We start from the raw sequence: 22603 nt of genomic DNA, 5'->3' as shown, positions 1-22603 counted from the left end.
AGAAAATTACCTTAAAAACGGCAATCTGCAGTTGTTACATCCATTTTGGGACTTAGAAATTCATGATATGCAGGTCTACCCATTGACTCTGGAAGAATATAACCTATAACCTATATAAGCGCCAATGTTTATAAATGTAAACAAACACTATACATCTTCAAAACATACAGTACCAGTCAAAGGTTCGGACACGCCTACTCATTCAAGGGTTTTTCCTAATTTTTCCTATTTTCTACATTGTAGAATAATAGTGAAGACAGCACAACTATGAAATAACACAAATGGAATCATGTATTAACCAAAAAAGTGTTAAACAAATCTGAATATATTTTATATTTGAGATTCTAAGTAGCCACCCTTTGCCTTGATGACAGCTTTGCACACTCTTGGCATTCTCTCAACCAGCTCCATGAGGTAGTCACCTGGAATGCATTTCAATTAACAGGTGTGCATTGTAAAAAGATAATTTGTGGAATTTATTTCCTTCTTAATGCGTTTGAGCCAATCAGTTGTGTTGTGACAAGGTAGAGGGGTATACAGAAGATAGCCCTATTTGGTAAAAGACCAAGCCCATATTATGGCAAGAACAGCTCAAATAAGCAAAGAGAAACGACAGTCCATCATTACTTTAAGACACGAAGGTCAGTCAATCTGGAAAATTTCTATAACTTTTAAAGCCTTTATGGTTGAATTGCTGCAACGAAACCACTACTAAAGACATGGAGATGAGTCAATCTTGAAAATTTGAAAAACTTTGAAAGTTTCTTAAAGTGCAGTCACAAAAACCATCAAGCACTATGATGAAACTGGCTCTCATGAGGACCGCCACAGGAAAGGAAGACCCAAAGTTACCGCTGCTGCAGAGGATACGTTCATTAGAGTTACCAACCTCAAAACTTGCAGCCCAAATAAATGCTTCACTGAGTTCAAGTAACAGACACATCAACTGTTCAGAGGAGACTGCATGAATCACGCCTTCATGGTTGAATTGCTGCAAAGAAACCACTACTAAAGGACACCAATAAGAAGAAGAGACTTGCTTGGGCCAAGAAACATGAGCAATGGACATTAGACAGGTGGAAATCTGTCCTTTGGTGTGATGAGTCCAAATTTAATATTTTTGGTTCCAACCGCCGTGTCTTTGTGAGACGCTTAGCAGGAAAACGGATGATCTCCGCATGTGTGGTTCCCACCGTGAAGCATGGAGGAGGAGGTGTGATGGTGTCGGGGTGCTTTGCTGGTGGACAAATATGTAGTAATTTATTTAGAATTCAAGGCACACTTAACCAGCATGGATACCACAGCATTCTGCAATGATAAGCCATCCCATCTGGTTTGCGCTTATTGGGACTTTCATTTGTTTTTCAACAGCACAATGACCCAACACACCTCCAGGCTGTGTAACATGCTGATCATGCGCCATCGCCATCGCATGCGCCATCGCACGCATGTTGATTTTGTACCCCACACACCAGACACGACCAGGACACGCAGCATGAAATATCAAAACAAACTCTGAACCAATTATATTCATTTGGGGACAGGTCGAAAAGCATTAAACATTCATGGAAATTTAGCTTGCTGTTGCTAGCTAATTTGTCCTGGGATATAAACATTGGGTTGTTATTTTACCTGAAATACACAAAGTCCTTTACTCCGACAATTAATCCACAGATGAGAAAGGAATTCGGTTTACCGTTATGTCATCTCTCCTCCTTCCTCAGGCTTCTTTTTTACTTCTTTGGACTTTATATGGCGGTTCGCAACCAACTTTAAGGTGTTACCAACTTTATTACCACAACCGACTGGGAGTGTGGACGTCAGTCCATTTTTCAATCTCCCACGTGGGTATATGCTTCAAAAAACCAATGAGGAGATGGGAGAGGTGGACTTGCAGCGCGTTGAGCGTCACAAATAGAACCAATTTCTATTTTAGCGCATGGCCACGCAGACGCTCGCTGAGGCGCACGAGCAGTTTGGTTGCAATGATTGAATAACATGTATGTGTACATTTATGTTGCAACGCTCCCACACGCGACGCAAGCGGTGTGGTCCGCATGTAAGGGCTATTTGACCAAGAAGAAGAGTGATGGAGTGCTGCATCAGATGACCTGGCCTCCACAATCACCCAACCTCAACCCAATTGAGATGGTTTGGGATGAGTTGGACCGCAGAGTGAAGGAAAAGCAGCCAACAAGTGCTCAGCATATGTGGGAACTCCTTCAAGACTGTTGGAAAAGCATTATTCATGAAGCTGGTTTAGAGAATGCCAAGAGTGTTTAAAGCTGTCATAAAAGGCAAAGGGTGGCTACTTTGAAGAATCTGAAATATAATATATATTTTGATTTATTTAATACTTTTTTGGTTACTACATGATGCCACATGTGTTATTTCATAGTTTTGATGTCTTCCCTATTATTCTACAATGTAGAAAATAAAGAAAAACCCTTGAGTATGCATGTACAAACTTTTGACTGGTACTGTAGTTGAAACAATCATTTTGATATCATAGATGGTGAGTCCTTGCATCCTTAGCTTTGTCTATGCATTTGATAGTGGTTACATTTCTCCAGCCCCATCTCTCAGCTTTTTACCGAAACATAGGCGTGGAGATCGCTTTGTTATTGTTTCAACTGCTGTTTGCCACTTTAAGGACTAAAACATGAGCAGCATCAAACCGTAATTTACAGTTAGGCATACTTTAGCAGTACTACAACAACACAGCACATATTGAAATGATCAATATGGACTACCAAAGCTCATTAACAAAAATGCAGAGGAAAGCATATAGAATACCACAGTATGAGTCACAATACCCATAAAACCTAGCGGTTAAACAGAAAAATGTTTCCAATCATTTTTTCACCATTAATTTTTCCCATAGGGGATTTTAGAATCACTTCAAATAAAGGCTGTGTTTCGTGTAGGCTTACACTAGCGTGACGTTTTGATAACCGTGTAAATCTCTCTAGGACAAGGTGACTTTTATCAATATATTTGCCTGTATTTACCCCCCCAAAAAATGCACCGCTAATTAGCTGCTAATGTGGCTATCATAAAGAACTCCAAATGCCATGATGATATGGACAAGACTGCCGAATCGAGGCAAAGCTAAGTATCTCTCGATTAACTATCTAATGCTAGCTAAATGTAGTTAATAATGAATAAGTTGGCTAAATTTCTTTAAATGTACCTGTTAACAAAGGTGCCAGCTAGAGATGAGGTGCAGGAGCTTGCAGGGATTTGTAGTTTTGCATTATGTCTACTTTGATGTCAGTTAGCTATTCAAATTAGAGAGTAAATAGAGAAGAATATATTGGCCAAAGTCACCTTGTCCGAGAGATTTACATGGTTATCAAAACGTTACGCCAGGGTAAGCCTACACGAAACACAGTCCTTATTTTAAGTGTTTCTAAAAATCCCCTATGGGAAAAATGAATGGTGATAAAAACGATTGGAACCATTTCCCTGTTTGACCGCTAGGTTTTATGATACCTCCACTGTAGGGCTTTATAGCAACAGCACAGCGTTTTTCAGTTTCTGGGAGAACACAATACATCCAGGCATCTTCAATTATTGGCAATAATAATTGCTAGTACCATACACAAGCATTATACACTCCCTATAGGCCTACAACAACTGAAGCTCCCAAAATGAGAGGTTAGCCTACTCATGTCTGCTCCTCACACATTACTATGTTTAGTGTGTAATAACTACTATGTAGTAAACAGTAAGTTACAGTAGCAATAACATCAATGACGTTAACTAGTGTTTGACTTGTTACGTTACCACTTAGCCTAGCTACATGTTTATAAAAGTTACTAACTAGTTAACTAGCTCGAGAAATGGCTAACATGTATCTTGATTATTTTACTGTTTTGGACACATCTTCTAATTCAAACTGATGATTGTGATTCTAATTTCATCCCATCAAGACCGCTAAGAACAGAGAAAGGTAGCCATCCATCCAGACAAAAACCAGGGATGGCAATGGCTTCAAGGAATGTGATAGTCTGAACAGGAGAACCTATTCCAGGGTAGAATTTATAGCGAACAGCTTTGCACTAACGTTACATCTATGCGGAGAATATTCGTTCCCTAAAGCCATTGTTTGTCAACAACTGACCAGATACGTTGCAACAAACATTTGCTAGTTAGATGTCAACAGCTTGTAGTGACAGAATTGTCTTGCTGAGACTCCAAGTCCTAGCTAGGAAGGCAGCATTTACCTAGCTTGCTAAGAAGCTCCAGGGTACTACTTTGCGCACACCCACGTTAACTAACGTTACCTAACAAACTGGCTTTTGTTTCACATGACATCCCTGTCTTGTGCACCAATGTCACGAACACACACCTGTTATTCTAGCTAACTAGATGAGATGGTTTCAACAATCGGTAACCATAGCTACATATGTTAATATAAGTTGCTAGCTAACAGTTATCTAGCTAAAGTTGGCTAAGCTAGCCAGGCAAACCAGCTAACGTTAGCTAGTTAAAATTAGCAACTCACATTTCCTCAACCATTTCATCCAGTAACGCACGATAAGACTGTGGTATTTCTTGTTCTCGATACACCAATTTGATAGTCCTTGAATTGATTCCATTGTGTTCGTCACTCCTTGAAACCGTCGATCCAAAGTTGACTCTAGGGCCGCAGGCGAACCACGACCGTGGCCGCTTGACGCGCCAGATCCTGCAGCCATTTTCCAGGCCTTGAACTGACAAGCTAGCTGGTTCTTGCCTGTCGCGCGTTGTGATCAACCTAGTCAAGAGTGCACTTGTGCGGTATGGTGCCGCGCTGGCTGTACACATTAGTAAATTGCTATTGTTTTAACAGTACATTCAGTTATTACTGTATTTGCTAACGATTACGTATATTATGTCATTGGTTTTATTTCAACAACTTGTGCAACAAAGGAATGTATTATTATAGAGTTGGTTGGTCGTTACTAGAAAACTCATTCAAAACAGACGATTTAATGTGAATGTAGCGCCACTATGTGGCTAAATAGCTGCAGCTCAGCATGGCCTGTCACTAAAATCATTGCATCTTTCTTTCTTTCCCTTTACATTCCAAGAGCACTTTCCTAACTCCCTTTCCTCCTATCCTAGCTCCATTTCCTTCTTTCCTATCTTCCTTTCCTCCTTTAAAAAAATATATATTTCTTTCCTAGCATACTTTCCTTGATCCCTTTTCTTCCTTTCCTCCCATCCTTTGCTTTCCTAACTCCCTTCCCACCTATCCTTTCCTAACTGCGTTTGACTTCTTCCATTCCTAGCTTCCTTTCCTCTTTTCCTAGCTCTTTTCCTAGTATTTTGTTTTCATGTTATAATCTTGTGTATATTTTGTTTTCATTTATTTTCAAGAGGACCACGATGGAAATTAATGTTTTTGTGTCATCCTCGATGATTTCAAAGGCATTGTACTGTATCCAGTACAGTGTGGTTGTATTGTGTTTAAAATCAAATTAAAAAGTTAGGAAAGGAAAGGGAGCTAGCAAAGGAGGAAAGGTAAGGGAGATGGAAAATTAGGTAAGAAAAGGGAGCTAGAAAATTAGGAGGAAAATGAGCTAGATGGAAAAGGAAAGATGGAAAGGGGGCTAGGAGAAGAGCAAAGGAGGTAAGGGAGCTAGGAACGGAACAACATTTATATAGGAAAAGGGGTCTAGGAAATGAAAAAAGGGAGTTAGGAAAGGAAAGAAGAAAATTGACTAGGTAAGGAAGCTAGGAAAAGAGAAAAGGAAAGGCAGCTAGGAAAGGAGAAAAGGGAGTTAGGAAAGGAGGAATTGAAAATCAGAAAGGAGCTCGGAAAAGAAAGGAGGAAATTGAGCTAGGGAGGGAAAGGAGGAAAGGGAACTAGGAAAGGAGGAAAGGAAAGGAGATAGTATAGGTAATAATATACATATTTAGTGAAAGGCCACTTTTGGTGACAAGCCATGCTATAGGACTGCAGCTGGATACTTAAGCAATAAGGCCCGAAGGTGTGGTATATGGCCAATATACCATACCACGGCTAAGGGCTGTTATTATGCAAGACGCAACGCAGTGCCGGGATACAGCCCTTAGCCATGGTAAATTGGCCATATACCACAAACTCCCAAGGTGACTTATTGCTATTATCAACTGGTTACCAACATAATTAGAACAGTAAAAATAAATGTTTTGTCATATTCGTGGTATACCACAGCTTCCAGCCAATCAGCATTCAGGGCTCTAACCAAGTGGGTTATAATATATATTTGCTCAGGCTTTAAAGGGCATATCCACAGTTGAAACAATATACCGTATACAGTGGTTGTATACATTTATAATGTTTACAAACATTGGAGTAAAACAAGCTTATATTTTAGGTTCCGATGGGAGTGTGACAATTGAACAAAGCCCATGAGGCATTTAAAAGTTATATTGTTCAAGAATCAATGGGGTATACATCATTCATTTATAAATTCTAAATTAATTGTAGCATCTGCAGATTGCCCCTTTAATCCATTGTTAGGATGAGTAGAGGTGGCTGACGTCTTCATCTGAAAAAAGTACTACGAGTACAGGTGACTGCCAGCTTGACATCAGTCACCTGTACTCATCCTAACAATGGAATAAATCTTGAGCAAATAAGAAATGAATCTCTGCCTTTTTTGTTGAGTGCGCCAACTCATTTCTGCCTCGAATCACCGGTAGTCCTTTTGGACGTTTTTCTTGGTAAGCCATTTTGTTGGATTTTTGTCATGGTTGTCGAGCACCCCTTCTTTCTTGCTGTAGCCTGGAGGCCTTCATGAATTCTCATGTCACAGGGCCACAGTCATTCAATCATTTGAATTTATGTGGCAGATTTCAAGTTCTGATTAACAAAAACATGACTTTATTTTAGCAAAAAGGGTACAATTTATCAAAAACAATTTAGGTCTGAAACAATTATATATAAAATATTAAGCACAAGTACATTGTGTATAACCAAAACACTTATATTATGCCCAACCAAAAAATGTGATGGAGGGTGTTGGGAAGAGTTGGGAAGAGCGGAGGCAAAGGAAATGGATTGAATCAAGGAAGACAACATTAAACAGCAAAATATCCTTCTCAGCCCAACCATCTGTCCTCTTTTGATATACAGAGAAAATGTGCAAAACATAGGATCTACATACACCAAAAACATGACATGAAATTAGAATATTCCCTCACGGGAAAAATAAAAATAAACAACTCCCCAACGGGCTGTTTGAACAGTTTATAGGAAGGGTTGTGCATTGCCTGAACACAGTAACCTGTATTTACTAATGCAGTGATCTCTCTGTTGTCCTCTACCTGGGCCTTTCCTTGGCATGGTTAAGAACAATAACACATACTACCAGTATGGTAACTCACCCCCAAGCCATAAGACTGCTAAATAGTCAATTAATGACACCCAAAAAATCTGCACTGACTATCTCGCACTGACTGACCCCATGCACACTCACTAGACTATACGTACAAACACTGACTCACACAACACTGACATTCCCATACAAAACCCACACACATTCACAAAATGTTGATTTGATTTTGATCATGATGTTTCGGTTGTCCTGTATTAGGCTTAACTGTTGTCGTTAAAAAAAAATCTTTAAGTCAGTAGATCAAATCAGTACCCAGCTATTCTTGGTTTCCCCCCTATCCCCATCTAGATAGTTACAGCTCAAGAGACTCTCTGAAAGTGGCCAGGGATAGAGTCATTCAACATGAATGATAATTGCTAAGCAAAAACATTGTGGTTCAAATACCCAATGGCCTAATGACAGGTTTTTACGTATTTTCTCCCAATCCAATAGAAACACTTCTAGAAGATTCAAAATTATTTGTGTTTTGCGTCGTCACAATAGTAACATTTATAAGGTACAAATTCATTTGTTATCAAATGTAAAATATTCATGTGCAAAATAGTTTTGGCGATGACTTATTCGTCAAAATTATTTTCTTTTCACACCATAGAAAACTGACAAACGTATCAAAAAAATAAAGGACAAATGTATTTTATCAAATAAATCAATGAAATTAGAAAGCATTAAGCCAATGAATATGCTCTAGTCCTCACCCAGGATTTTCAAGCAGACCTATTTTATGAGTAATACCTTAAATCTAACAGTTGTTATTTCTCCTCTCGTAGTTCTTAGTGGTTGCTGTCATTCCAGTTGCATGCTACTGGGTTTGTTAGTATTCACACTGAGGTGGATTTAGTCAATAGTTACATTAAACTGTGGCTAACAGACTCGGCAGAGTGTGTAATAAAAGCAATGGTTTTGTTGCCACTGGTTGGCAGAGGTTTAGTGGCAGTTGTATCAGCTGCCTTTTTCACTGTTCCCTGTGCTGGAGCCGCTGAAAGATTAACAGGTTCTTGTAATGTTTTTCATTGTATTGTCAATGTTTTATGCTTCACTACTATTGATAACTTTATCATAACTAACTGAGTTTATGTAAGGTTAAAAGGTATTCCATAAATCTTGAGCTATGTTACTTTCTTTTATATTTCTGCATAGTGTATTTACATTTACATTTACATTTAAGTCATTTAGCAGACGCTCTTATCCAGAGCGACTTACAAATTGGTTCATGTGATTGTATTTGTGTTGATAATTCTGAAATACAAAAATTATCTTCTTTCAAATCAGTATAAAAAATAAAATAAAAATTGAAAAATTAAACCACTGCTTTATCACATCAACCATAAAAAAATATTCCCAGGTACATTTCAATAAAAAAAAAAATAACTCTCCAACACTGACAAAAAATGGTCAAACGGTGCAATGACTTCCGAGTTCAGTTTAATATCCTCTACTCCGGCTCTTGTTTCATGGACCTCAGTAATATGGGGATAGACTGACCCCTCCTTTGGGTTTCCACTGATGCAATATCTGTCTCTGTCTTCACTGTGCCAGGCCTGCCGTGGCACCTCTGTGGCTGATGTCCATGGAGGGAGAGCTGATGTGAGTGAAACACCAGGAGGGTTGAGGAGACACGGCTGTCTTGTGTGGCTGGGCTACCACATGCTGAGCAAGGTGACATTTCAAGCCTCTTATTTCCCTTTCTTCTCTTGCTGACAGTCAGACATGACGGGTTATAGGTGTCTCTGCTCAACGGGCAAGAGTCTTGTGAGGTCATTTCCTGGTAATTGTCCTCGCGCTGCAGGCGCTTGCAACTGGGTGCGGCGGCACTGGGGAAGTCAGAGTCCAACCAGCTAAGCTTGCGCTTCTGATGGAGCAAGAGTGAAGAAAAACAAATGAGATACAAGTCTTACATATTATAGATTGTGTGAGAATCATTATGACAATGATATATTAAACAGCGATAACTAGAGCAGTAAGAGACCCACCTTGACTGGCATGCACAGCTGATTTTGGTGCCATCGTGGCGGAAGACTGGGTGTGGGTTTCTGGGTGGCAGCGACAGGGGTCACATGGGGGAACCACATCTTCAGCATCATCTCTACCTGCAGGAGGGTGCGGAGGAATTTCTCTCTGTGGAAAGAGTACTGTCATTAAAAACATTTTACGACATGAAACATTTAAAGTAAATTTGTAACTACACCATAAATTACCATTTGCTAGACATACACAAGATGGTTTGGTTTGCTTACCCCATTTCAGGTTTCTGAAGAATACCCAGGATCCTCTGGAGTCTGTCGATGGCAACGCTCGACTGGAAACTGCTAAGTCCTCTCTCAAATCTCCCCGTCTTGAGTCCATTCAGAAGCTCCAACAGGGGTCTGATAAACCTTCGCAGCTCTGAACACTAGGAGAGAAGGGAAACAGAAAACATATATATCCACTGTCTGATAATGTCTCTGGATGCAAAAATCAGTAACTCAGTATTTTCAAATCAGTCAAAGCAGTCTTTAAACAACAAAACTCACTTTCTGAGCGAAGGCCAGGTCTCCTTGCATGGTCTCCTCTGTGCTTCCCTTTGTGCTTAACGCAGCACTGCCAGGGGAAGCCACCATGGATGGGTAGGTGGTGGTGTGAGGAAAGCATTTTGCTTGTCCACTCCCAGCCATGGACCAGTGTAACCTAGGGGCTGCCTCGCCACCCCCGGCCAGGGAGAAGGGTACTGAGCAGGTCTTGCCACCCCCTGAGCTATCTCCCTCACTTTCGGAGTTGAAGACATCAATGTCTGCCTCGTCCTCAGTCACGTCGCTCTCGCTGAGGAGGAAGCTGGGGGTGGAGGAGCGGGAATCATAGGTCGGCCATTTGGTGGACATGCTCAACAAATGCATCCCTAGAGAAAGAGAGAGATCAGTCACAAGGAATATCAGAAATACCTCAGAGTAACTGATGTAGAGTTAATGCTGACCTAGGCATTACAACAAGTGCTGTATGTAGAAAACCCCCCTTTAACAAAATTGCAGTCATATCTATCACAATTTAAATTAAAACTATGAATACAAAACAATAACAATGCAAATTTGGGGTTTTCACATCATGCTCCAGAAAACTAGTAGGTGTGTCCCCTAATAAATATTCAAGAAGGAATGCTGTTAGTCACTGATCTTGGTATAAACTCCACCAGCTGTTGCTTTGTTATACATGTGAACATGTGCTGTGTGGGGGTGTGACGTACAAGGTCATGTGGAGTTTGACTGTATGGCTGTAGGATTTTGTCAGCTATTAGTTACATTTCAAACATCTGATCTGACCACTGTAACATCAAACTAACTGATTATCCTAAAACAAAATGACAGAGGCTGCATTATACGCTACATTGTTTCACGCATTACAAAGTTGTGTATGTTCATTGAATGCTTCTCATAAACTCGCTATGCTTTTACTTTCAATGTTAGTCTGTACTGTATGAAGCGCTTATATATATATATATATATATAGATAACATACATAGAAACAACTGTAAAGACATGAACTGATTCCAGGTTTGAGGCGTTAGCCAAGATGGAAGGTTCAGACTAGAGCAGGGAAAGCTGATCCTGAACCAGCGCATACTTAAGGCACAACCAATAATGATTAGACTTTTGGCTTAAATATTGTAACCAAGAGTGCAGGTTTGAAAGTTCAAAGCTAGTTAAAATAGATATGGGGAAGCAAATATGTATAGAAAAACATAAAAAGTTACAGTAGTCTATAGCCTATGATATATATATTACCTTTTAGGATGAAGACGATGCGAAGACAATTCAATAAAACAGTCAAATGGATAACTAGTTGAATAACCGGTATTCCTTCTCCAATTGCAATTGTAGGAAGATCTTATTCAAAAACCAATGACAAACACTGATGTTGATGGCGCGCTATAGTTGTAGAGTCCTCTGTTCTCAACGTCTCAGTACTGTTTACTCCTTTCCCTCGTTTTAGATTCCGTTTACCTTTCAAAGTCCTCAGTACAGCGAGGGGTAACATGTGAATCGCTACCATGCGCTACACGTGCTGAACTGTGTGCTCGGCCGTGGTTGGTTAGCAGATGGTACACAGCGCTCTCATTGCTTGAGAATATAACCACTCAGTGACTACATAAATACTGATTGGCCAGTAACTGTTACTTGTCATGCCTCTCTCACTGTCACGTGTGAGACGTGTGGAGAGCTGTGGCTGTATACTACAGTAGTCAACAAGGAAAAACACGAGGCAGTAACGACACCGGTTATACAGTGTGGCTGAGGTGTCTTGTCCTGCATTATCGTAATGTAGAACTGACTAGTCACTAGTCTAGGTGCTAACGGTTTCGACCCCACGTGGAGAACACCGGACAACAACTGATGTCATCAACTTGGATCAGCCTGATGCACCAAAGATATATGTATACTGGGACAATTCATAACTGGATTATGGTAGAGTTCTAGGCTGAGACCAACTACTTGACAGTAAATAACATATTGTTCTAGTGGGGTAGGCATGCATATTCTGCATTTGTCCAAAACTGCCATGCAAGTATTGCTCCCCAAAATGTATAATTTTGTGCATCTTTGTTAATTAGTGTAGATAAATTATTCCCTATAATTGCCATTTATTGATATTTTTGTATGATCCAACCATTCCTAAAACATGTATCATTTGATCTATAAATTAGCAGGCCTAATTAATCAAGCAATTACATTTTCATTGGGAGGTCCTTCTCCAATGTTCTTACAAAGTGTTTAGGAACATATTCAATCTCTCCATATCCCAGTCTGGTGTCCCCACTTGCTTCAAGATGTCAATCATTGTTCCTGTACCCAAGAAAGGGAAGGGAACTGAACAAGATGACTATCGCACATGGGTTATACAGTGTGGCTGACGTTGCTTCCAGAGGCAGTTTGGAACTCGTAGTGAGTGTTGCAACTGAGGACAGACAGAATTTTTACACGCAATGCGCTTCAGCACTCGGCGGGCCCGTTCTGTGAGCTTGTGTGGCCTACCACTTCGCGGCTGAGCCCTTGTTGCTCCTAGACATTTCCACTTCACAATAACAGCACTTGGAAAGGTGGCACGTTGAAAGTCACTGAGCTCTTCAGTACGGGTCATTCTACTGCCAATGTTTGTCTATGAAGATTGCATGGCTGTGTGCTCGATTTTATACACCTGTCAGCAACAGGTGTGGCTGAAATAGCCTAATCCACTAAGGGGTGTCCACATACTTTTGTATATATAGTGTACCTGCATTTGACGGTCATGGTGCTTTCAAGACAACTGGGAACTCTGAAAAAACAAGGTCAAATCATGACGTCAGTGAACTTCAAGTCAGAAAGTTGGAGTTCTAGAAAGTTGTCAGCGTTTCCGAGTTGGATGACCGCTCAAAACGATTTTCCCCAGTCGGATCTAGTTTTTGTCAGCGTTCCCAGTTGTCTTGAACGCTCGGGAAGTAGGAGAATCGCGAGTTCCCAGTGATTTTCAACACAGCATTATTCTCACCGTCCATGCTTTCTCCTTCATTTCCTCTGGTGAGACTGACCAGAGAGAGGGACATAGTCTTCCACCTTATGGCGAAACTTGAGTCGCACCGCATCTGCCTCATGAACAACATGAATTTGTACTAGAGGTCGACCGATTATGATTTTTCAACGCCGATACCGATTATTGGAGGACCAAAAAAAGCTGATACAGATTTTTCTTTTATTTATTTGTAATAATGACAATTACAACAATACTGAATGAACACTTATTTTAACTTAATATAATACATCAATAAAATCAATTTAGCCTCAAATAAATAATGAAACATGTTCAATTTGGTTTAAATAATGCAAAAACACAAAGTGTTGGAGAAGAAAGTAAAAGTGCAATATGTGCCATGTAAGAAAGCTAACATTTAAGTTCCTTGCTCAGAACATGAGAACATATGAAAGCTGGTGGTTCCTTTTAACATGAGTCTTCAATATTCCCAGGTAAGAAGTTTTAGGTTGTAGTTATTATAGGAATTATAGGACTATCTCTCTCTATACCATTTGTATTTCATTAACCTTTGACTATTGGATGTTCTTATAGGCACTTTAGTATTGCCAGTGTAACAGTATAGCTTCCATCTCTCTCCTCGCTCCTACCTGGGCTCGAACCAGGAACACATCGACAACAGCCACCCTCGAAGCATCGTTACCCATCGCTCCACAAAAGCCTCGGCACTTGTAGAGCAAGGGGAACAACTACTCCAAGTCTCAGAGTGAGTGACGTCACCGATTGAAACGCTATTAGCGCGCACCCCGCTAACTAGCTAGCCATTTCACATCAGTTACACCAGCCTAATCTCGGGAGTTGATAGGCTTGAAGTCATAAACAGCTCAATGCTTGAAGCATTGCGAAGAGCTGCTGGCAAACGCACAAAAGTGCTGTTTGAATGAATGCTTACGAGCCTGCTGTTGCCTACCATCGCTCAGTCAGACTGCTCTATCAAATATCAAATCATAGACTTAATTATAACATAATAACACACATTAATATGGTCGAATCCGGAAACTATAATTTCGAAAACAAAACGTTTATTCTTTCAGTGAAATACGGAACCGTTCTGTATTTTATCTAACGGGTGGCATCCCTAAGTCTACATTTTGCTGTTACATTGTACAACCTTCAATGTTATGTCATAATTATGTACAATTCTGGCAAATTAATTACGGTCTTTGTTAGGAATGGAATAAATGGACACACAGTTCGCAACGAGCCAGGCGGCCCAAACTGCTGCATATTCCCTGACTGCTTGCACGGAACGCAAGAGAAGTGACACAATTTCCCTAATTATAAGAAATTCATGTTAGCATGCAATATTGACTAAATATGCAGGTTTAAAAATATATACTTGTGTATTGATTTTAAAGAAACGCATTGATGTTTATGGTTAGGTTTGGTGCAACGACAGTGCTAAATCATCACCCGTTTGGCGAAGTAGGCTGTGATTCAATGAGAAATTAACAGCCACCGCATCGATTATATGCAACGCAGGACACGGTAGGTAAACTAGTAATATTATCAACCATGTGTAGTTAACTAGTGATTATGTTAAGATTGATTGTTTTTTATAAGATAAGTTTAATGCTAGCTAGCAACTTACCTTGGCTTCTTGCTGCCCTCGCGTAACAGGTAGTCAGCCTGCCACGCAGGCTCCTCGTGGAGTGCAATGTAAGGCAAGTGGTTAGAGCGTTGGACTAGTAACCGGAAGGTTGCAAAAACGAATCCCCGAGCTGACTAGGTAAAAATCTGTCATCCTGCCCCTGAACAAGGCAGTTAACCCACCGTTCCTAGGCCGTCATTGAAAATAAGAATGTGTTCTTAACTGACTTGCCTAGTTAAATAAAGGTGTTAAAAATATATTTTTAAAAATCGGCCTAATCGGTGTCCAAAAATACCGATTTCCGATTGTTATGAAAACTTGAAATCGGCCCTAATTAATCGGCCATTCCGATTAATCGGTCGACCTCTAATTTGTACCTATGACTAGAGAAAGTGAAATACTCCTTGATATTAAAATAGACACAATAAGCTGCTAATAATTTAAAAAACGCAGGGCTATTGATACACTTGGCTACTCATTCATTGCAGCTGCAGCATGAGTAGAAGTAGAGAGAAGCGTGTTTTATGTTTTGTAATAGTGTTGAATAAAAACAGTCTTGACAGTGCTGAGTAAAAATTAGACATGAAGTCACTCAAAAAAACAGCAGCTCTTTGCTGTATTCTTTGACAGTCTTTCTCTGGTCATGGTTTTAAACGTTATGAAATCTCATGTAGGCTAGTATCAAACTTTGCTGTGGTTGTGGAAGCTGTAGGTAGGCACAGGGATTAGAGCTATCCGATTGGTCAGCGCAGTAGGCGCACTCGATTTAGCCACAGATCTCCCGGTCAGCTGGGTATGTGGAGTTTGTATTTTCAGACAAGATAAATTGTTTAAAATGGGAACACTTTGCCTACCCGGTGGGGCAGGGCACCTGAATCAAGTGCACCTACCACCAACAGTGCAAAATTAAGGCTGTTCTGAGGGCAAAAAGGGAGGGATGCAACTCAATATTATGAATGTGTCCTTAATGTTTTGTACACTCAGTGTACATGTAGCCCGCTTTCGAAAATCATTGATTCTGACTTACGCCACTTCTATGTTGGAGGTGGTCAGCCGCCATCAGAAAAGCCTGCCAGGGCGGTGGAGCGCCCTACACGATGCCTGTTTTTTGCGGTGTTCTCAGAACGCCTGCACCTGGTGCAATTGGAGGGCAAGCCCGACTGGGTCGCTCGGGCTCAGGCTGGGGACAAGCTCCCTCCCTCAGGAGTGGTGTGCCAGCGAGCTGTTAGTCCCTCTATTGGGCCCAGTACCCTTCAAAGGAAGCGTGGCTGGAGCCACCGCAGGCAGAGCCCATCTGCTGCCAGTGCTGGACGGGGACAGGAGTCGGACCGCTGGGATCGCCTTGAACGGAGAGCACATGCCCTGCGTCAGGAGGTTGATAGCTTCGATGGCGACGACAGCTGTTCCCTGTTGGCCAGTGATAGGCTGTTCCTGGGGGACAATGCTGGTGCTGTTCACCACCGTGAGTGTGGCTACCAGGCTGACAGGCCATCAGAAGCTGGCAGCGGGGCTTCATCGCCCCCCAGCAGCTCGAGAGGCTATGAGGAGCCTACTCACTCGGGTAGCCACTGCACTGGACATCAAACTGGTGGACAGTGATGACTCTCCATCTGTCTCCATCTCTGCTGAGTTCCGCAAGACCTTGCAGGAGAGCTGGGCCTCTGCCAGTGGACGCTTCCAGCAGAGACTGGACCATGGAGTTATGTTGCGGGCGCGGAGTCACTCGGCCTCCGGGAGTACCCGACCATGGACACCATGATAGCTGCCATGGTCCTCCCAGACCGGGAGATTATAGGGCAGAATCCGCGACTGAAGCTGGGAGCCCCCCCCCCCCGAGTCTTTGATGTGGACTCGAAAGCCACATATGGGTCCCTCTGCTCTCTTGGCCGCCTTACCAATGTGACCATGCTGCTGCAGGCCTACCCGTAGACTCTGTTGCCCTGGCTGCAAGAGGGCACAGAGGAACTCCTTCGGGAAGCGATGGAGTTGTCTCGCCTGCTTTCCCTGCTCCAGAGGGATGTGGCCCGCGCCAACGGACGGGCCATGGCGCAGGTGGTTTCCTCCCGGTGCCATCTCTGGCTGGCCCAATCCCATCTGCCAGCTCTTCTCCAGAGCACATTTGCCACTACCCCATCACCCCAGGGCTGACGTTTGGCCTAAGGCTTGATGACATTCTGGAGCAGATAAGGTTCGTAGGGACTGGGAGACCCTGAGATGTTCATGCCGCCTCCTCAGGCCCTGGGAAAAAGGCAGATGGACCTCGCCACCCACCTGCACCCGAACGACGGTGAGGTCCCTCTCTTGCCCCATCGCCACTTGCTGAGGGAGGACAGCGTGGAGGGGCACAGCGTGCGGTGGAGCAACAACCTGTCAACCGTCAACGCCATAGGGACGTGCCTGCGCTCGGTGCGCCAGAGAGGCGGGCCACGGCAGGACCCCTGACACACCCTTCCCCGGCCTCAGCCGCTTCTCCCGGTCTCAAAGGGCAAAGTGGGAGGAGGGTGTGGAGTCCCCCTGGGTGTTGTCCACAATGCTCGAGGGGTACCGACTCCAATTCCGGTGCAGGCCCCTGTCCTTCAGGAGCCTTCATGTTACCACGGTGGCCAACCCCCTGAAGAAAACCCTGCGGCTGGAGATATCCTCACTCCTGGGGCAGGCCGTGCCCAGGGACCAGTGGTTTATGATGCTGGACCTGAGGGATGCGTACTTCTATGTTCCTGTTCACCCAGCTCATTGGCAGTACCTCCGATTCGCATTCGAAGGGACGGCTTACGAATTCATGGTTCTTCTCTTCGGCCTCACCTTGGCACCCCACACTTTCACAAAGTGCATGGACGCTGTCATGGCACCTCTCACGTCCCGAGGATTGTTGATCCTCAATTACCTGCACGATTGGCTGATTTGTGCCCCAAACACAAATCCAGTTCCATGCCAATGGGCCTGTTCCATCTCCGGCCTCTTCCCTGGATCGTGGACACAATTACTACAGCCCATTGGCTGGGATCTGTGGTGGCACATTCAACACAAGGTGTGGCTGCGTCCTGGACTCTACTGAGAGGAGTGCCCCTCATTGATATCTGTGTGGCGGCCAGCTGGGCTTCGTTCTTCTTGGCCAGGTCCCTCTAGCACCGACTACATCTGGTACGGGTATACCAATATATTGGAGTGAAGATTACGTATGTAACCACGGTTATGTGAGCTATATGGATCACTCCAATCCTCTACGGCAGTGGTTCCCAAACTTTTTATAGTCCCGTACCCCTTCAAACATTCAACCTCCAGCTGCGTAGCACCAGGGTCAGCGCACTCTCAGATGTTGTTTTTTGCCATCATTGTAAGCCTGCCACACACACAATATACAATACATGTATTACACATAACAATGAGTGTGAGTTTTTGTCACAACCCGGCTTGTGGGAAGTGACAAAGAGCTCTTATAGGACCAGGGCACAAATAATAATAATCAATAATTTTGTTTAATTTTAGAGTTCGTGTAATCCTGGATTCTGATCATTCAGGCGAGAAAAAACATCACCCAGATAGGCCAGTTGTGTGAGAAACTCGTCATCATGCAAGCGGTCAGACAAGTTAAAATTATGGTCAGTAAATAAAACTTTAAGCTCGTCTCTCAGTTCAAAAAAACGTGTCCATACTTTGCCCCTTGATAACCAGCGCACTTCTGTATGTTGTAAAATTGTTAAACATTTAAAAAGTGACAATTTTTAGATAAAATTATACTAAATATATTCACGTCACCAAATAATTGATTAAAACACACTTTTTTTGCAATGAAGGACCACAGTAGCCGCAACAGCACTCTGTAGGGTAGCACCATGGTGAAGCCGGAGGACAGCTAGCTTCTGTCCTCCTCTGGATACATTGACTTCAATACAAAACCTAGGAGGCTCATGGTTCTCACCCCCTTCCATAGACTTACAAAGTAATTATGACAACTTCCGAAGGATGTCTTCCAACCTACCAGAGCTCTTGCAGCATGAACTGACATGTTGTCCACCCAATCAAAGGATCAGAGAATATATCTAGTACTGAAAGCATAAACTACAGCTAGCTAGCACTGCAGTGCATAAAATGTGGTGAGTATTTGACTCAAAGAAAGAGAAAGACAATAGTTGAACAGTTTTGAACAAGAGAGGGATAGAGAGAGATTTGTCATTTTTTCACTTTCAGTTTCAATTACTTAGCTAGCAAATGCAGCTAGCTAGTTTAGCCTACTCAAACACCATGGTCAAACAGAGGGATGCTGTGTTAGCTAGCTGGCTATGACTATCCAACACAACACTGGAACTCTTCCAAGTCAATGTAAGCTTTTGGTTTCACTAATTTATTGCCAAGTGCTGAACTGCTTACTGACACTGTAACATTACTGCATTATTGTAGCGGGTTTACTAACGTATTAATTCTATAAGCTATGTTGACTATGACGTTACTTTAGCTAATATGGTGACAATGATGTAGGCTTTGTGTGGCGGTTATGATATGGTTTGGCTTGGAAAGGTTTTTTCGCCTGGTCACATACAGCTGATGTGTTGTGCATTGAAGTCCACAAGCGAAGGGAAAAGGTAAGAGGCGGAGAGCTTATAGATGCGAGAAGGAATACATCATGGCTGCTATGAAAGTGAACTGTATTTCTGCATGATAAGAGGTGTATTCATTCTACCGATTCTGTTGAAAAACGTTTCTTAAACAGAAGCAAACGGAACAAAACGGGGATAAACATACCTGAATTAGTCCAATAGAAACTCTTGTTTGCAACTGTTGGACTAATGATAACGCCCTAGATCGCCTAGATGCAGGCAAGATTGTGCATGGCGGTATTGAATGTGTCACTGTCTCTCCATGTGTCACTGTCAGTCGCCTCAAATGTTTCTCTCGACCTGTGGGCACCTACGTTGTAAGCTTCATTCATAGGCTAGGTTGTAGCAACCTCATGATGGGTATCGGGGAAAATGTGAGTATCATGTAGAAGCCTAAACCTATCGCTGTTACATTGAACTGGGTGAATGGAATATGAATGACAGTCATCCAATCTGCTTTAATGGAAATAAGGCCATGCTCATGATTTTTTCTTTTAATCCTCCCTCATCTTAAACGGCACTGACCGCTACTGGCGCCGGCGTTGCCCTCTTGGACTATGACCGTCCAAGCAACAAAACAAAGACATTTTGTGACTGGTACACTACATGCAGTCGTAAGGGTGGAAGCAAAATAGTACAAAATCTTATTTTCCGCAATAATAGAAAATCATCATCAGAAAATCGCATTCAACACTAGATGGCGCTACATCGACATCCTATCCTGTGATGAAGCTTTACATTTATCATGCACTCAACAGAAATATTTTTTATTATATTGGACAGAACAAGATTCATATTTCATAATCATGTCAACAAATATTGAATTACTACAAATCAGGTAGCTCTGTTTTATAAAAGTCATATCAATGTGGTGGTACTAGATTATGTTGTTTTTATTCCATTACATTTCTTACCTGTGTTTCCACCATTCAACACAAAATGGCAATATGGAGTGCATTAATGTAACAATATTCATTACACTCAGCTCCGTTTTAATTCCATCAGTTAAGGCCATCTGAATTCAAATCAAATTAATGAACTAATGAAAATCCTTAGAACTTATGAACTTATTTTTTAATTGCCTTTTATTTATTTATTCTTGAATTGAATGTCAATCATCACGTCATCTGAAATTAAATGGAATTGACCCTATGAGGACACCGACACACAATCATACATTGGGAATGCCTGTTTCCCTCAATTGCTCCTCGGTGATTATTTCCTGTAAAATGAGACAACATTCAGGGGAAACATGAACAATCAAGAGTTTGAAATGATACCGGTCGTCATTACAACAAGGCCTAGACGTCCTCACATTTCCCTTTTACCAGAGGACCTTCTCCTTTCTCTAACTAAGTTCCCAGCTGGGCCTCTTAGCTTCATAGACTGTGTCCAAAGGGCTGTGGTTAAAAGTAGTGCACTATGTGATTTCAGGCTCAACAGTATTCTTCAGGTAGAGATTAAAGGGGGTGAATTCATTTGAATTCTGAAGTATGTTATTGAGCTGCTCTAATGGGAAAGCAGAGGTAAATGACATGGGGATGTTTACCAGAATATTTACCACTAGAATATTCTGCAAAGAACATGGCTACATGTTTTGGGTTTAATTGTTTTGGTTGGTTGAATATACAGTATTAGGTTTCCAGGGGTATCAGTTTTGATCCAGACTTGTTGAAATGTTCTTGGCAGGAGGGAGAGGAAGAGAAGAGAAGAGAAGAGGGAGGGGGGTTGTAAGAGGCTGTGGAGGAGAAGGAACCAGTGGGACAGAATTGGTTGGTAATTATCTCTTGACATTTAGAGAGAGAGAAATGGGCGTCTCATAATTACCTCTGGACATTTGGATAGGGATGGGGCGGGGGGGTGAGAGAGAAGAACAAACACCATTGTATATACAACCTATATTTATGTTTATTTATTTTCCCTTTTGTACTTTAACTATTTGCGCACATCATTACAACACTGTATATAGACATAATATGACATTTGAAATGTCTTTATTCTTTTGGATTTTTTGTGAGTGTAATGTTTACTGTTAATTTTTTATTGTTCATTTCACTTTTGTTTATTATCTATTTCACTTGCTTTAGCAATGTTAACATATGTCTCCCATGCCAATAATGCCTCTTAAATTGAATTGAGAGGAGAGCGGTAGAGAGAGAGAGGGTCTCATTTTACACCCTCACCCCAGTCTCCCTCTGTTGCTGTGGTCCATTTGACTTTGATCTCTCACTCTGTTAAGCAACACCTTTTAAAGGGTGACAAATTGTATGGTCGCAGACTCACATGTATGATTGCAGACTAACATGCTCACTTCCCCTACGTTCCGTTATTGTTATATGACAAGTGAGTTGCTTGAATGTCATGACTTTTATTTTGGAAGATAGGATTTTCACTGGAGTGCAACCAAAGGGATGGAAAGAGCTATGAGGAAGAGATAGTGGCCTTTCTTCAGTTACTTACAATATATGTCTGTCATTTTGCAAACACACAAACATGTAAAGACTTGAAACTGTGTTCTGTTCCAGAAAGGTCTAGAACTTAGTTTCTCACAGAATTTAGGCCTATGTGTCAAACAAGAAACATTTCTGTGCTTTAAGGTAGCCTATTCTTTAATAGATTTGTGAATGCAATTAAGGCATGATTACAAATATTTATATATATTTTTTTAATTATTATTATATTTAGATCAGTAAAAGGGAGTGAAGGACTTGTACCCCATTGGCTCTATATTGCATAAACTTCTTTGAGAATAATATGATTTTTTGATTGATTTATTGATCTATTGTCAATATGCAATTTTTCTAATGTGCTCATTGATAAGAGCCAGTCCATGATAGGAAATATCCTCATATGGATGATTACCATGGGTCTATGATTGACATCACCCAACTCCGGATTTCTTATCTTGGTATCATCTCATTGCCCTCTACACTTCTCTCCTCTTTCTATAGGAGCTAACCCAACCCAGGAGCTAACCCAACCCAACCCATCTGATTTCACATTCCAAAATCTTAATCTTCTTTAGGATGGGATCCTCTTTAACAAACTTGACATGTTCAATAGGAGCTACTATATTCCTTTCTTATCCCATTACTCAATTGCCCAAATTCTTGATTTGAGGTCCACAGCCAGATTTACCCCGCTGGCGCCATTCAACTTCAAAGTGCAAGCATACTTTCTTAATAAGGGGGTATCTTCTTGCAGTTTGTTTGGCAATAAAAACCTACTCTATTCAACTTGCACGATATAAAAGTTTACACCTACTAAAAATGTATGTAACCTAGCTTACAAAAAGCAATATTATATCATGTAATAGTAATAGATCTAGCGTCTACATATTTCTGTAGGCTATTTTACGTTAATATACAGTCAACATTCTAGATTCTTCCACCAATGCTTGAGAAGAAGAAACGGGCACCTGGGTGGAGCGTGCTCATTGGTTCCATGGTCTTTGGTTCCATCGTGGGATTCTTGCTATTCATTACCACCCAGGGCGTGCGTGTCGCGCTTAC

General features: G+C 41.7%; 2 protein-coding genes across 3 annotated transcripts in view; both read right to left on the bottom strand.

Moving 5' to 3' along the window:
- The window catches only part of LOC111960658 (regulation of nuclear pre-mRNA domain-containing protein 2), a 44944-nt gene extending 40005 nt beyond the window's left edge, over window positions 1–4939 (bottom strand). For both annotated transcript variants that reach the window (XR_002876880.2, XM_023982776.2), the window contains exon 1: window positions 4511–4939. Coding sequence is in view for 1 of the 2 variants with exons in the window: in XM_023982776.2 (XP_023838544.1) it covers window positions 4511–4703 (193 nt within the window). In the remaining variant the exon portion in view is untranslated. The remainder of the gene's footprint in view (window positions 1–4510) is intronic.
- A 1897-nt stretch (window positions 4940–6836) lies between these two features.
- LOC111960657 (uncharacterized) lies at window positions 6837–11379 on the bottom strand. Its single transcript, XM_023982774.2, has 5 exons — window positions 11126–11379; window positions 9884–10245; window positions 9608–9762; window positions 9344–9488; window positions 6837–9222 (listed from the first exon to the last, which is right to left on the bottom strand). Exons 2-5 carry the CDS (start codon window positions 10241–10243, stop codon window positions 8806–8808), a joined length of 1077 nt encoding a protein of 358 aa, XP_023838542.1. The 5' UTR covers window positions 10244–10245; window positions 11126–11379; the 3' UTR covers window positions 6837–8805.
- Window positions 11380–22603: the final 11224 nt, after the last annotated feature.

This window comes from Salvelinus sp. IW2-2015, linkage group LG4p, assembly GCF_002910315.2.
Source record: "Salvelinus sp. IW2-2015 linkage group LG4p, ASM291031v2, whole genome shotgun sequence".
NCBI lineage: Eukaryota > Metazoa > Chordata > Actinopteri > Salmoniformes > Salmonidae > Salvelinus > Salvelinus sp. IW2-2015.
This window is presented reverse-complemented; position numbering and strand designations above follow the sequence as displayed.

Bases quoted from the DNA above. Each gene is read 5' to 3' on its own strand.
- LOC111960657 (XM_023982774.2), bottom strand. From the start codon at position 10,243: ATGCATTTGTTGAGCATGTCCACCAAATGGCCGACCTATGATTCCCGC. The intron at 9,763-9,883 runs GTGAGTTTTGTT...CTTCTCTCCTAG, and splicing joins ACCTGGCCTTCGCTCAGAAA to TGTTCAGAGCTGCGAAGGTT. The intron at 9,489-9,607 runs GTAAGCAAACCA...CTCTTTCCACAG, and splicing joins CTTCAGAAACCTGAAATGGG to AGAGAAATTCCTCCGCACCC.